The following is a 12,492-nucleotide window of genomic DNA, read 5'->3' on the forward strand; positions in this document are numbered from 1 at the left end:
TCCCGCGTTGCTGTGGCTCTGGCATAGGCCGGTGGCTACAGCTCCGATTCAACCCCTGGCCTGGGAACCTCCATATGCCGTGGGAGCGGCCCAAGAAATAGCAACAACAACAAAAAGACAAAAAGACAAAAAAAAAAAAGAAATCATTATATAAATGGATCCTACTCTAAGTGCTGCTGTCGCCCATCTCAGTTTTCTTTGATTATGAACAGAAAAAGAAATGGAAGTGAAACTGAGCACATTTATAAAAATGTTTCATTACCACAGAGAGATTATTTCCTGAAAATATTTCTCAATGGTTAAGAAAGAGGATCATGAGAAACCATTAATAGGTTGGGCCCCATTTTCAATTTCAGCATCTCAACTCTGCACAAGGCCTCCTGGAGTAAGTGGGCCTCTTCGGATGCCTGGTCAGTCGTACAGATCGGTGGGATCCTACATTGCCCAGAGTGGCCACCATGTGGGCCTTGCTGAGTGTGATGTGCATGACCCCTCAGAGACCTGTCCCTGCCTTTGCTTTGCAAACAGTAGGACAAGGCTGGCAGCTTCCTCCCCCTTTTTCTCAACTGGAACGATGGAAAGGAATGTTGGGGAGGAAGGTCTTTCTCTAATGCAGCATCAGAAGCTGTGCAGGGCTGATGGTTGTGTTGGAAGAGCTTTATCAGAGACTTCTCCCCACCTCATCCTACACCCTGGCCACTGTCCTCACTACCACTGTCCCCACTGTCCACTTGGAGAATGCTGTGGGTGCACCTTGGGTGGCCTCTGAGAATTTCCAGATGTTTATGTAAAAACATCTGAATATCTGGGAATTCCTGCTGTGGTGCAGCAGAACAGCAGCATCTCTGCACACCAGAGACACAGGTTCAATCCCTGGCCCAGTATACTGGGTTAAAAAGATCTGGTGTTGCCACGCCTTTGGATGTAAGTCCAAACTGGGGCTGGGATCTGAGCCCTGACCCAGGGACTCCATGTGCCAGGGGACGGCCAAAAGAGAAAACAAAACAAAACAAAACAAAAACACTGAATACCTGAATACCAGTTTAACATTTATCTTTGTCTGTTGAAGTTTTATTTTGCCTTTGTCAATCCTGTGCATGACACGTAGGAGAAATGATTTTGACCTGACTTAGATCTATGAGAATAAAATTGATTGGTAGGTATATTCTAGGTGAAGCTGTGAATCAGTGATGCTTAGCCATATGCTGGGATCACCTGGGGGGCTTTGCAGACACTCTCCAGGCCTGGCCCCTCCTAGAGAATTGGGCTGATCAGTGTTGGGCTGGGTATTGGGGATTTATCAGCACCCCCTCCCCCTCAGGTGTTTCTGATGTCCAGCTGACATTGAGGGCCCCTGCTCTAGGGTGGTGTTTGCCAGCGTGCCAGGACCGTGTGCTCCCGCTGATGCCAGTGCTCCTGCAGCGGCCCCTGGGGAGACCTGTGCTTAAGACAGGGAAATTCCGAGTTTGGAGCACCCTTACATCCGGGGTGTGTGAGACCTTTGACAGATGCAGGCCCAACGGGCTCTAGTGAGGGCGCCGGTCTGTTGTGTAAAGGAGTTGGGGCGAGTGTTGCTTGACAAGCACAGCTCATCTTCTTTTAAACTCCTTGTTTTGTTACCCACCTTCTTTGCCAGACTTGGCCTCAAGTGACTGGCTTTTTGGGGGTGAGGAGGGTCTCTGATTCATTCAGCAGATCCTTGCTGAGTGGCTGGTACGTGCTGGGTGCTTGGCACCTCACAGATAGAATACTGCCCGTCGGTTGGAGTTCCCATCGTGGCTCAGTGGTTAACGAATCTGACTAGGAACCATGAGGTTGCAGGTTTGGTCCCTGGCCTCGCTCAGTGGGTTAAGGATCCGGCACTGCCGTGAGCCGTGGTGTAGGTTGCAGACGCGGCTCAGATCCCGTGTTGCTGTGGCTGTGGTGTAGGCCAGTGGCTGCAGCTCCGATTAGACCCCTATCCTGGGAACCTCCATATGCCAAGGGAGCAGCCCTAGAAATGGCAAAAAGACAAAGAAAAAAAAAAAAGAATACTGTCTGTCGGTAATGCTCCAGTGGGGAGCACAGACCCAGTCCCAGTGCCTACTGATTGCCTTTAGTGGCAGGAAAGAAATGGGTGCTGTGACAGAGGGTGGCTGCTGGCCTGGGGTCAGGGAGGCCTCTGCGAACAAGACACTAAGCTTGGGCCCGATAATGAGAAGGAGCTGGGGGTGGCTATAGGGGGTGATCTCTGTTCTCAGAACTGTCAGAATGGGGCAAGTGAGATGACAGGTCACCCCAGGGCTCAGAGATCAGGGTGCAATGATTTTGGTTCCATTTTTGCTGATTCTCAGTTTGAGGATAGGAATGCACCTGTTCCTCTCACTTCTCTGCCTAACCTAGGACCTGGAAGGTAATAGTTGCTCGGTAAGTGTTCACTAAACACAGAACGGATTGAGTCAGAATGACAGGGCATGTGGGGCACCTTGAACACCCGTCCTTGTCTTGTCCATCAGATGAGACCAGTGTGAGCAAAAGATCTCATCAAGTGTTTATTTCCCGTTAAACTTGAAATTTTGAGATAATTATAGATTCACACATAGTATAAGAACAGAGAGATCCTCTGTACCTGGAGCCCGGATTCCCCCAATGACATCTTGCAAAATTCTAGTCCATTCCCGCATCAGGGTTTTGGTCAGAGCAGGGACCCATAGCCAAAAGGAGCTTTTGTGTAGCCGCCTTTTTTTTTCCCCCTTGCTTTTTAGGGCTGCACCTGTAGCATATGGAAGTTCCCAGGGTGGGGACTGAATCAGAGCTGCAGCTGACGGCTTACACCACAGCCACAGCAATGCAGTATCTGAGCCGGGTCTGCAACCTACACCACAGCTCAGGACAACACTGGATCCTTAAGTCACTGAGCAAGGCCAAGGATTGAACCTTTGTCCTCATGGGTATTAGTCATGTTTGTTACTGTTGAGCCACAGTGGGAACTCCTTGTGTTACCTTCTTGTAGCTGCTTTCCTCCCCTCAACCATGATCTGTCCCCATATCTGTAGTTTGCGAATTTCAAGAATGTTGTATGCACAGAAGGATAGGATCTGTGACACTTTGGGTTGATTTTTTTTTTTCTTTTTAGGGCGCATCCATGGCACATGGAAGTTCCCAGGCTAGGGGTGGAATCAGAGCTATACAGCTGCTGGCCTGCACCACAGTCACAGCAATGCAGGCTCCAAGCTTCGTCTGCAACCTCTGCACCACAGCTCATGGCAACACCTGATCTTTAACCCACTGAGCAAGGCCAGGGATTGAACCTGCATCCTCATGGGTACTAGTTGTGTTCATTACTGCTGAACCACAATGGGAATTCCCTGATTTTTTTTTTTTCCCACTTACCCTAATTCCCTGGGTCTCCCTCCAAACTGCCATGCATCTCAGCAGCTCATCTTCCTTATTCCTGGACTGTGCTCTGAGGTGCGGAGGTAGCCCTCTCTTTAACTGCTCACCTGCTGAAGGACACCTGGGTTGATTACAGAGAGAGCAGTTCTGATCATTCATGTGTGGGTTTTTGTGTGAACATAAATTTTGATTTCTCTGGAATAAATGCCCATGCATATCATTTCTAGATGGTGTGGTAGATGCACATTCAGTTTTAAAAGAGATTGCCTGTGAAGTTCCTTTGTAGTGCAGCAGATTAAGAATCTGGCATTGAAAAAAAAAAAAAAAGAATCTGGCATTGTCACTGTAGCGGCTCTGGTCTCTTGCTTGTGGCAAGGGTTCGATCTCTGGCCTGGGAACTTCTGTATACCATGGGCATAGCCAAAAAAAGGAGATTGCCAAGCTGTTTTCCAGAGTACAATGGCTTCTTTCTGTTTCTTTGTTCTTTTTAATGGCTTAATCTAAGGAAAGAGTCTTCTGCAGGACCTGGGGATACAGCGCACTTGGAGGGCAAACTGCTGTGGGTGGGGGATTCAGGGGTGAGGGAAGCCCCCTTCCTTCCAAAGCCCTGCAGGACCAGGAACCCCACTTAAACTAGATCTTCCATGCCTCGTTGTCCTTGCTGGCTAAAAGCCGAAAGAGTTGAGTATTTCTACAGCACTGATTTTATAGTGTTGAGCTAGAGACTTAATTTTCTATTTTAATTTAAATTCCTCTTTAAACTGAGCCTCATCTTGAGGGCCCTGGCCCATCTTCCCAGTAGGAGATGCAGGTCATGCATCTGCCAAGGACGCCTCCCCCCCTGCTTGGTGCTCAGGGCCTCCTCTGGAGCCCGCTTCCAAGGGCTTTTTCTTTGTTCTCTAACGTGTGCGCGCACGCGCGTGCACGTGCACACTGGGAACTGTGCACAGGCACGAAAGGGTATGGCTAGGGGGGAGGGGTGCAGAACAGAGGCCACGAGGCCGGGAATCTGCAGTCAGACCAGCAAGAGGAAGGAAGTAGTGGTGAAAATAGCCCAGCTTGGGTGGGGTGTAGAAAATATTAAGGGAAGAATGAGATGACTGGTGTGGGGCTGAAGGCGAGCTTCTGAAAGAAACGGGGGCAGATGGGGGAGGGGAAGGAATCGAGTACTACTGAGACTTCAGATCCTGAAGGCAAGGTTGCCGAGGGCTGACTGTGGTGGAGGAGCCCATCCTGAGCAAGTGGAAAGGGAACTAGGCTGCCATGTGTTGGTGTTTTTGCTTTTCTGTTCCCATACGCTTTGGGTTATGTTTCCTAGGACTTGCTCACCTTTTCTCAGACCTCCCATTTCCCCCTTTCACTCCTGGGGTCCAGGCATCTCCCACAGGAGCCAGGGAGCTCAGACACAGAAGAGCCAGTGGTGGGCGTGGGGAGAGAATAGAACAGGGTCACTGAGCAGATTCCTTCCCAGAGTCTCAGTGTTTGATCTCGAAACCTGGTGAGTAAGCCTGAGTTGACACTACGCCAACTGGCCCTCCTCTGATAAAAAGTGGTTCTTTAACTTGTCTGGAGCAGCAGCGGCTTGTTATGGAAGAATCTAGCCCTATGTCTTTAGAGCTGTTCACTCCTGAGGGCACGGCAGCCGTGGTAAGGAATTCCTGTCACAGCCCAGCTGATGGGGCGAAAGCCTCGATAGGCAGCTCCTGGGACAGAGCCTGTCCTGCAGACACATTGGAGAGAAAGTGGCCTTGTTCTTTAAGAATGGGGAGCAGCATCCAAACTGTCCAGACTAGAAATCGGGACTGGAGTCGGGGTGGGGGCGGCTAGCTGCCCAGCCTACCCCAGGGGTGGGGCTCGGGGACTAACATGCCGGTTCTCATCACCCTGTATGGTCCTTGCAGACGCAGAACGTTCAGCTTAATAAAGAAATGACGCTGGCCAGCAACCGGAGCCTGGCGGAAGGCAACCTTCTGTACCAGCCCCAGCTGGACTCTCTGAAAGCACGTTTGACCCAAAAGTACCAGGAACTCCAGGTGCTCTTTGAAGCCTATCAGATAAAGAAGACCAAATTAGGTAACTCTTTTAAGGTGATCTTTCAGGAATAAAGAGTTGAGAGAAGGGCACATTTTCAAGCTCTTGTACTACCAGGAGAGAAATATTATTTGGGGGCAATTTCAGATTAAGACAGTGATTACTGCTGCAAAAAAATAATTTATATATAGAATTGTGTCACGAATTTTTTTTTTTTTTTTTTTTTGGTCTTTTTGCCTTTTCTAGGGCCGCCTCCGTGGCACATGGAGATTCCTAGGCTAGGAGTCCGATCGGAGCTGTAGCCACCAGCCTACGCCAGAGCCACAGCAATGTGGGATCTGAGCCGCGTCTGCAACCTACACCACAGCTCACGGCAAGGCCCAGATCCTCAACCCACTGAGCAAGGGCAGGGATCGAACCCACAACCTCATGGTTCCTAGTCGGATTTGTCAACCACTGTGCCACGACGGGAACTCCTGTGTCACGAATTTAGGAAAAGAAGACTCACCTTTTTCAAACAGCACAGAAAAAAGGCAGATGTATTTTTTTTTTTTTGTCAGCGGGGGGCGGGGGCAGAGCTTCTTTTTAGTGCTGTATCCTTGGCATATGGAAGTTCCCAGGCTAGGGGTTGACTCAGAGATGTAGCTGCCAGCCTACACTACAGTCACAGCAACGCGGGATCCAAGCCACATCTGCCACCTGCACCACAGCTCAGGGCAATGCCGGATCCTTTAAGCCACTGAGCAAGTCCAGAGATTGAACCTGCATCCTAATGGATGCATACTAGTCAGATTCTTAACCCTCTGAGCCACAACAGGAATTCCAAGAATATTTTAATGTCACACTTTAATGTGCAGCCATTATGAAGTGATTTAGGAACTGACTACTGTTGAGGTCTGAGTGCTTTGGAATAGCTTTCAAGGAAACTCAGATTAAGAGAAGGTTAAAAAATCATCCCCTTCAGGAGTTCCCGTCGTGGCGCAGTGGTTAACGATCCGACTAGGAACCATGAGGTTGCGGGTTCGGTCCTTGCCCTTGCTCAGTGGGTTAACGATCCGGCATTGCCGTGAGCTGTGGTGTAGGTTGCAGACGCGGCTCGGATCCCGCGTTGCTGTGGCTCTGGCGTAGGCCAGTGGCTACAGCTCCGATTGGACCCCTAGCCTGGGAACCTCCATATGCCGCAGGAGCGGCCCAAGAAATAGCAAAAAAAAAAAAGAAAAAATCATCCCCTTCAGTGAGGTCTCCGGTGACATCCATCCCATGATCTCTATTATGTCTATGACAGCGTAGCAGTTTATTCCAACACGCCCCACCTGAACGAATAAAGGTGAAAAGACTGGCAGCAGCAGTGCCGTTGAGGATGTGGACTGCTTCCATTGCTGGGAGGAGGGAGAACTGGAGAAGCTGTCTGGCAGTACCTGCTACAGCGAAACACATGCATCCTCTGTGATTCACAGTCACACTCGGGGTATTATCCCCAACAGAAGTGGACGTCATGTCTCTCAAAAGATAGTCACACGAATGTTCATCATAGCTTTATTTGTAATAGCTCAGTTAGGAAGCGATCTAGATGTCCATGTACAGAATGAGGGGTGAGTTGTAATGTTTACACAGCTTTTGCTGCCACACAGCACTGAAAGAAATGAGCTGCCGGTCTGTGCAGCAACACAGATGGTCTCAGAGATGTGCTGAGTGAAAGAGGCCAGGCAGAGCACACGATGTGTGATTGCACTTGTGTCAAGTTCAGAATCAGGCAGAACCCTCGCTGGTGGGGCGGGGCGGGGGGGGCAGCACTTCTGGGAGGGGCCTGGGGAGCCTTTGAAAATATTCTGTGTTGTGAGCTGGGTGATGGTGATTGGGTTTATATATATTAAAAGTTTTTTATATGTATAAAAATTCAGGTCATAGACTTAAGGCGTGTATATTTTATTTATGTAAATTATCACTCAGAAATCCAAAGGAGATATGTAATGTGGGTGATACCAGTGTTAGGTCACAGAGGGTGACAGTGGCCACTACAACCCCCAACCTTGTGGACTCCATCCTGTCCTGGGTGTTAAGTCCTCTCCCTTTCGTCTTCCCGGAAAGTCAGCTCAGTAGGTATGACTCTCCTGTCACCTTTCCAGCTAAGGTACACTCTTTCTGTGAAAAGGAAGTGGGAAGGAGACTGGGGGAGTGTGTTGTTCTGAGGGGCTGGGGGTCATTGTGATTTGTCAGGATGACCCGGTGCCCCCTCACCCCATTGTGCCTCCTGCTTCTTGCAGATAAGCAATCCAGCAGTGCTTCCTTGGAGACCCTGTTAGCACTTCTGCAGGCAGAAGGGGCCAAGATCGAGGAAGACACAGAGGTAAATAAAGCTGGCTGGCCCAGTACAGTGGCCTGGGCAGTCATTCTGGGCCCGTTGCCCATGGCCAGATAGGAGGCTGCACAGGAGTGGGCCATCTGGCCCTGAGGTAAGGAGCACATGCCACACCGTGAATCGGCACCTGTCCTGTCGGGGCCAAAGGCTGAGTTCCCCCTGGTCTGAGTCAGCTGGTGGGGCAGAGCATGTTGGCACGGCCAGCTGAGCATCTGAGGCTCACGCCTCACTAAGCGGTAACGAAATGAGTCAGGGTCAAAGTTGTTGTTTGTAGGGGGTTGGTAGGTTGTGTGGTCTGATTAATGATCAGGCGGAGGGGGTGCGAGGAGGGAGCCCTAACGGGCACGAGCAAGTTTCTGTCCTGCTGACCCGGAGTGGGATGAGTGTGTCAGGACGAGTGTGTCAGGACGCAGCCGCTGGAGGGAAGGGAGGGAAGGAAGCGTTGGCTTAATGACTTCCTCTAGGACTGGGGACTTAGCTGCTTGCGCCCCCTTCATTTGAAGGCTGGCTCTCTGCAAGGCCTGCTGCCTGTCCAGCTGGCGGTTCCAAAGGGTTGGGCAGGTGGGACCTGCCCACCTCTCTTCCCAACAGCTCTGCCTGGGTGGGGGCTCCCCCGGGGTCAGCCAGCATCTGCCGCAGGAGCAGATAGGGCGGGGACGGGACAGGTGTTGGAGGGAAGCTGGCCTGCCTCTGCCTGCGCCCTGGGTGGTTAAGGGAGCTTCCTTCCCTAACGGCCGGTCTGGCCCATACCTGGCTTTTTGCTGCCTCTTTCAGAATATGGCAGAGAAGTTTCTTGATGGAGAGCTTCCTCTGGACTCCTTCATTGATGTCTATCAGAACAAGAGGAAACTGGCCCACATGCGAAGAGTTAAAATCGAGAAGCTCCAGGAGATGGTGCTGAAGGGGCAGAGACTTCCCCAGGCCCCAGCGCCTGCCCCACTGCCACCCAGGGTGCCCGAGCCGGTGCCGGCTGTGCCCCTGCCCTACCCCACCCCAGAGGCCAGCGGGCCCCCCTCCGTCATGCCTCGGCGCATCCCGCCCCCACCACCCCCAGTGCCTGCAGGACGCTTAGCCACACCGTTTACTGCCGCCGTGGGCTCGGGACAGGCCTTCCCGTACCCAGCATCACAGTGCCCTCCCTTGCCACCCCGCGTGGGCCTCCCCCCGCAGCAAGGCTTCTCGCAGTTTGTGTCGCCGTACCCGCCAGCTCTGCCCCAGAGACCCCCGCCCCGGCTGCCTCCACACCAGCCAGGCTTCATCCTCCAGTGAGTGGCCCTCATCCTTCCTGGGGACTCCTCTGCCTGCGCTGCCGGCCGGGGCTCGCACACGTGGAGGTGCGAGCGCCAGCTGCTTTGTCAGGGGCTCTGGTGCTCAGGCCCGGGCATCCATCTGGTTTTAGCCTGTAGGTCAGTGGTAAGTAGACATAGAACCCTGGTTTTGGACACCTAGGTGGTTGCGCACCGGGCCTTGGCCCGGCATCCCCGTGGTCGCGCTGGTTTGTGTTCTCAGTATGATTTCTAAGTCTGGTGTCGATGAACCCATGAGTTGGGTAAAAAAGCCCTCCTCATTCCCACTTAGGCTCGTGGTCCTCCCATCGCAGCATGTTTCATCATTTCTGCTTTATTTTCAAGACGGTTCTGTGTGTCCCAACCCACCACCCACCACGGCTCCTGGTGGTGGTCAGTCAGGTGGGCCAGCCCAGAAGGTGCTTACTGACTCTGTGTGGGCTGGTGGGCCTCACAGTCTCCCCCTCCCCAACCCTGGATGCTCAGAGCCACCTGCAGAGTTTGCACTTGGCCCTCTGCCACATCCAGAACCCAGGCGCTTTGCGGCGGGTGAGGAGATGGGTGCGAGCTGGCCTTTTGCACAGCAGATGTAATGTCTCCAGCTCCTCCTCTGCCTCGAGCCAGCCCCTGAGGGTTTCTATGAAGAAATGTTCCTCTAATATTTTTACTACATGTGTAATTGTCCTGTTTTATATTGAGAAAGAAAACTTTTTTGACCACAAGACCATTCAGGGAAACTTTATAAAAAATGCACATATTGTTTTGAGAGGTTGAGATGCAGATAAAGTGGATGTAGTTTCCTTTCTTGCAAGTAGTGCACGGTTGCACCCTCGGGAGGCCGTGCTGTGCCTTAGCTTCACCTGGTGCAGGTGGGGGGCAGGCCAGGCTGTGGGGTGGTGTCACCAGTTGCCGCTGCTGCCCCAGCAGCTCTGTGTTCTCGGAGGGGCTTGTCTGTGTCCGATGTCATGTTGCAGGTGGAAGAAAAGTCCACCCACCTTAACCAGGATACTCTTAGCCAATATTCTCTGCCTCCCGCTGGGCATCAGGGCACAGATGGGGCAGGGGTGCGACAGAGGGTTACCCATGGGGTCTCGAGAAAGCCAGCCCCTGGCCATCAGAGAGGGTGCCAGCAGCTCTGCTGCTCTTGCTACACCCCAGGCTTTCCCTGACCCTCTGGTTCTCATCTACACGTGCCATGTGTGCTGGATTCCCAGGGCCCAGGAGTAGTGTTACCACCATCCTGTTGACAAAAAAGGCCCATATGCTCAGTTATGGTACTGGCCCTGGCCTGTGACTACCCACCTGGCTACTACTCAGGTGACAGAATGCAGACAGAGCTGAAACCAGTTCTGTCCAAGCAGACCACGGGCAAGGCCACCAACCTTTGTCCTCAGTTATTGTACAGTTTTATTCCTGGACTTGAACTCTACTGTGTCAGGACTGTTTTTAAGGAGAACAGCCGAACAGGACGATTTACTGCCCTGCCAATCGGGTGGGCCTGCCACGTCTGTGAATCTGGAGAGAGGCCACCCACCCCTACCTCTGCCATCTGCGCCAGCTTTGGGGGGTGCCCACCGCCCACACGGGGTGCAGCCAAATGTGCGAGCTTGGCATTGATGTGGGGAAGGGGTTGCCCGGCTGGCCTCAGCATCTCCAGGGCCACATCTGAGCTAGGGTTGTAAAGTTGTAAGACCCTTTTTAATAAACAGAATTGTTGGTAACAGCCCTGTCCTCTATTTGCCTGGGGAATGTCCGTGACGTGTTTGGTTGTGGAATATCAACTGCGAAGCTGACTGGTTAACTCCTGAAGTTAAGCCAAAGGCCATGGAGATGGCTGAAACGTCCACCTGGCCCAGGGTCCCAGGCACTGTTTTTATGAGATTCTTAAATGTCAGTAAGAGGCAGGAGTGTGTTTCTGTGTCAGAGGCGTCTTTGGGGTCTGGGTCACCCTGCCCGGGGCCTTGCAGCAGGGGCCTCAGGGTGCCCTCAGAGCCGGGTCCCTCCCTGGCTTCTGTCCACAGAAGCCATTTCCAGTAAATGATAGAATTGTTTAGCCAGCATTTTGCTCTGGGAACTTGCCCACATGTGTTTAAAGGTGACCTGTGGCCAAGTCACTTGCTGCTGGAGGCTGGGAGGAGGGACCCTCACCACCCATGGTGCTGGGTTGAGTTGTGTCGGGCCTTTGGGTCCCGGGGAGGGACTTGCTTTAGGGTGCTGGTGGGAGCATGAGGTGCAGGGAGAGCTGCCTGTGAAAGCTCCCCGTCCCTGTCTCCAGCCAGATGCCATCCCCTTCAGGTCACTGCTGTGAAGGCATCTAGGAGACACTGCTGTGGTTTTTCCCGTAAGAGGGAAGCTTTCCCTGAGAAGTCAACTTGCTTTAAGAGAATGTGTCTGACAGTTTTTTCTTCTCTCAGTAGCTGCTAGGAAACTTACCGTCAAATCTGCAGTCCATGCTCAGTGGGCCGCTGTGCTGGTCTCTACTTGGCTCTTGCTCACAGGCCACGCTGCTCCTCTCCTCCCTCCTCTGGGCCCCTCGGCTCATGAGAAGTCCAGGGAGGACCAGTGCCCGACCTCAACCAGAGCGGTAGGTGGTACAGTGACCCCGAGGCCACGCACTGGGGCTCCAGTTAGAGGCAGACTCACTGGGGACTTGTGTAGTCAGCGCAGGCCATTTTTCATTGGTTTGTGTGTGGTAGAATCGCCTCCTTTAATGTCTGTTTGCTGAAGCCGTTTCCTTTGCACACAGGGACCAGACACTGCTCTGGGGCCCTTCCTGTTCCTGGAGGTTAGTTTTCAAAGCACTCTCTCACCTCACCCACCTGCACCCTCACAGCCACGCTAGAGGGCAGCCGGGCCCCGTGTCATCCTCCAGGAAACAGGCACAGGGACTGGGATGCTTGCCTGAGGCCACGTGGCAGGAGCCAACCAAGGCAACCATCTCCCCTGACCTGTCTTCTGGCTCCATAAGTGCTGGTGACCTGGGGGGAGGGGCATGGTTTCTGAGGATACTGGGTGCTCCTGGGGAAGGTGGGGTGCCAGCTGTGCTCAGGAACCTAATTAGGTTCTCCAATTTAAAGGCTGTGTGTGGCCGCCACAGTCTAGTCCAGCCAGGGGCCAGGGTCACCGGCACCAGACTCAGACATGTGTGAGAAGTCAGCCTCACCCCCTCCCTTCCTGAAAGAGGCATGGCTTCCAACAGGGCAGGGGGAGGGGGCCTCTGGCTGGAGCTGTGGCTTCTCAGAAAAGCCTCAAGACTCACCAGACAGGTGTCCCAGAGTCACAAACCTCACAGGGAACAAGCCAGACGCTTGACAGAACGAGAAGCAGCACCAGCAAGGCTTTCTGGGCTCCAGTGCTCCACTTTGCCTACAGGAACTAAGTGGTTCCCTTCCCTGCCCAGCCTCTTGGCCCCGGAGAAATGAACAAGCAGGTGCAGCCCCT

General features: G+C 52.8%; 1 protein-coding gene across 1 annotated transcript in view; it reads left to right on the forward strand.

Annotated features, from left to right (window-relative positions):
- The window catches only part of VPS37B (VPS37B, ESCRT-I subunit), a 31,564-nt gene extending 20,792 nt beyond the window's left edge, over positions 1 to 10,772 (forward strand). The window contains exons 2-4 of the mRNA NM_001243371.1: positions 5,277 to 5,448; positions 7,671 to 7,753; positions 8,540 to 10,772. Of these exons, the coding sequence (NP_001230300.1) occupies positions 5,277 to 5,448; positions 7,671 to 7,753; positions 8,540 to 9,034 (750 nt within the window). The 3' untranslated portion in view covers positions 9,035 to 10,772. The remainder of the gene's footprint in view (positions 1 to 5,276; positions 5,449 to 7,670; positions 7,754 to 8,539) is intronic.

The sequence above is a fragment of the Sus scrofa genome, chromosome 14, assembly GCF_000003025.6.
Source record: "Sus scrofa isolate TJ Tabasco breed Duroc chromosome 14, Sscrofa11.1, whole genome shotgun sequence".
Classification (NCBI taxonomy): domain Eukaryota; kingdom Metazoa; phylum Chordata; class Mammalia; order Artiodactyla; family Suidae; genus Sus; species Sus scrofa.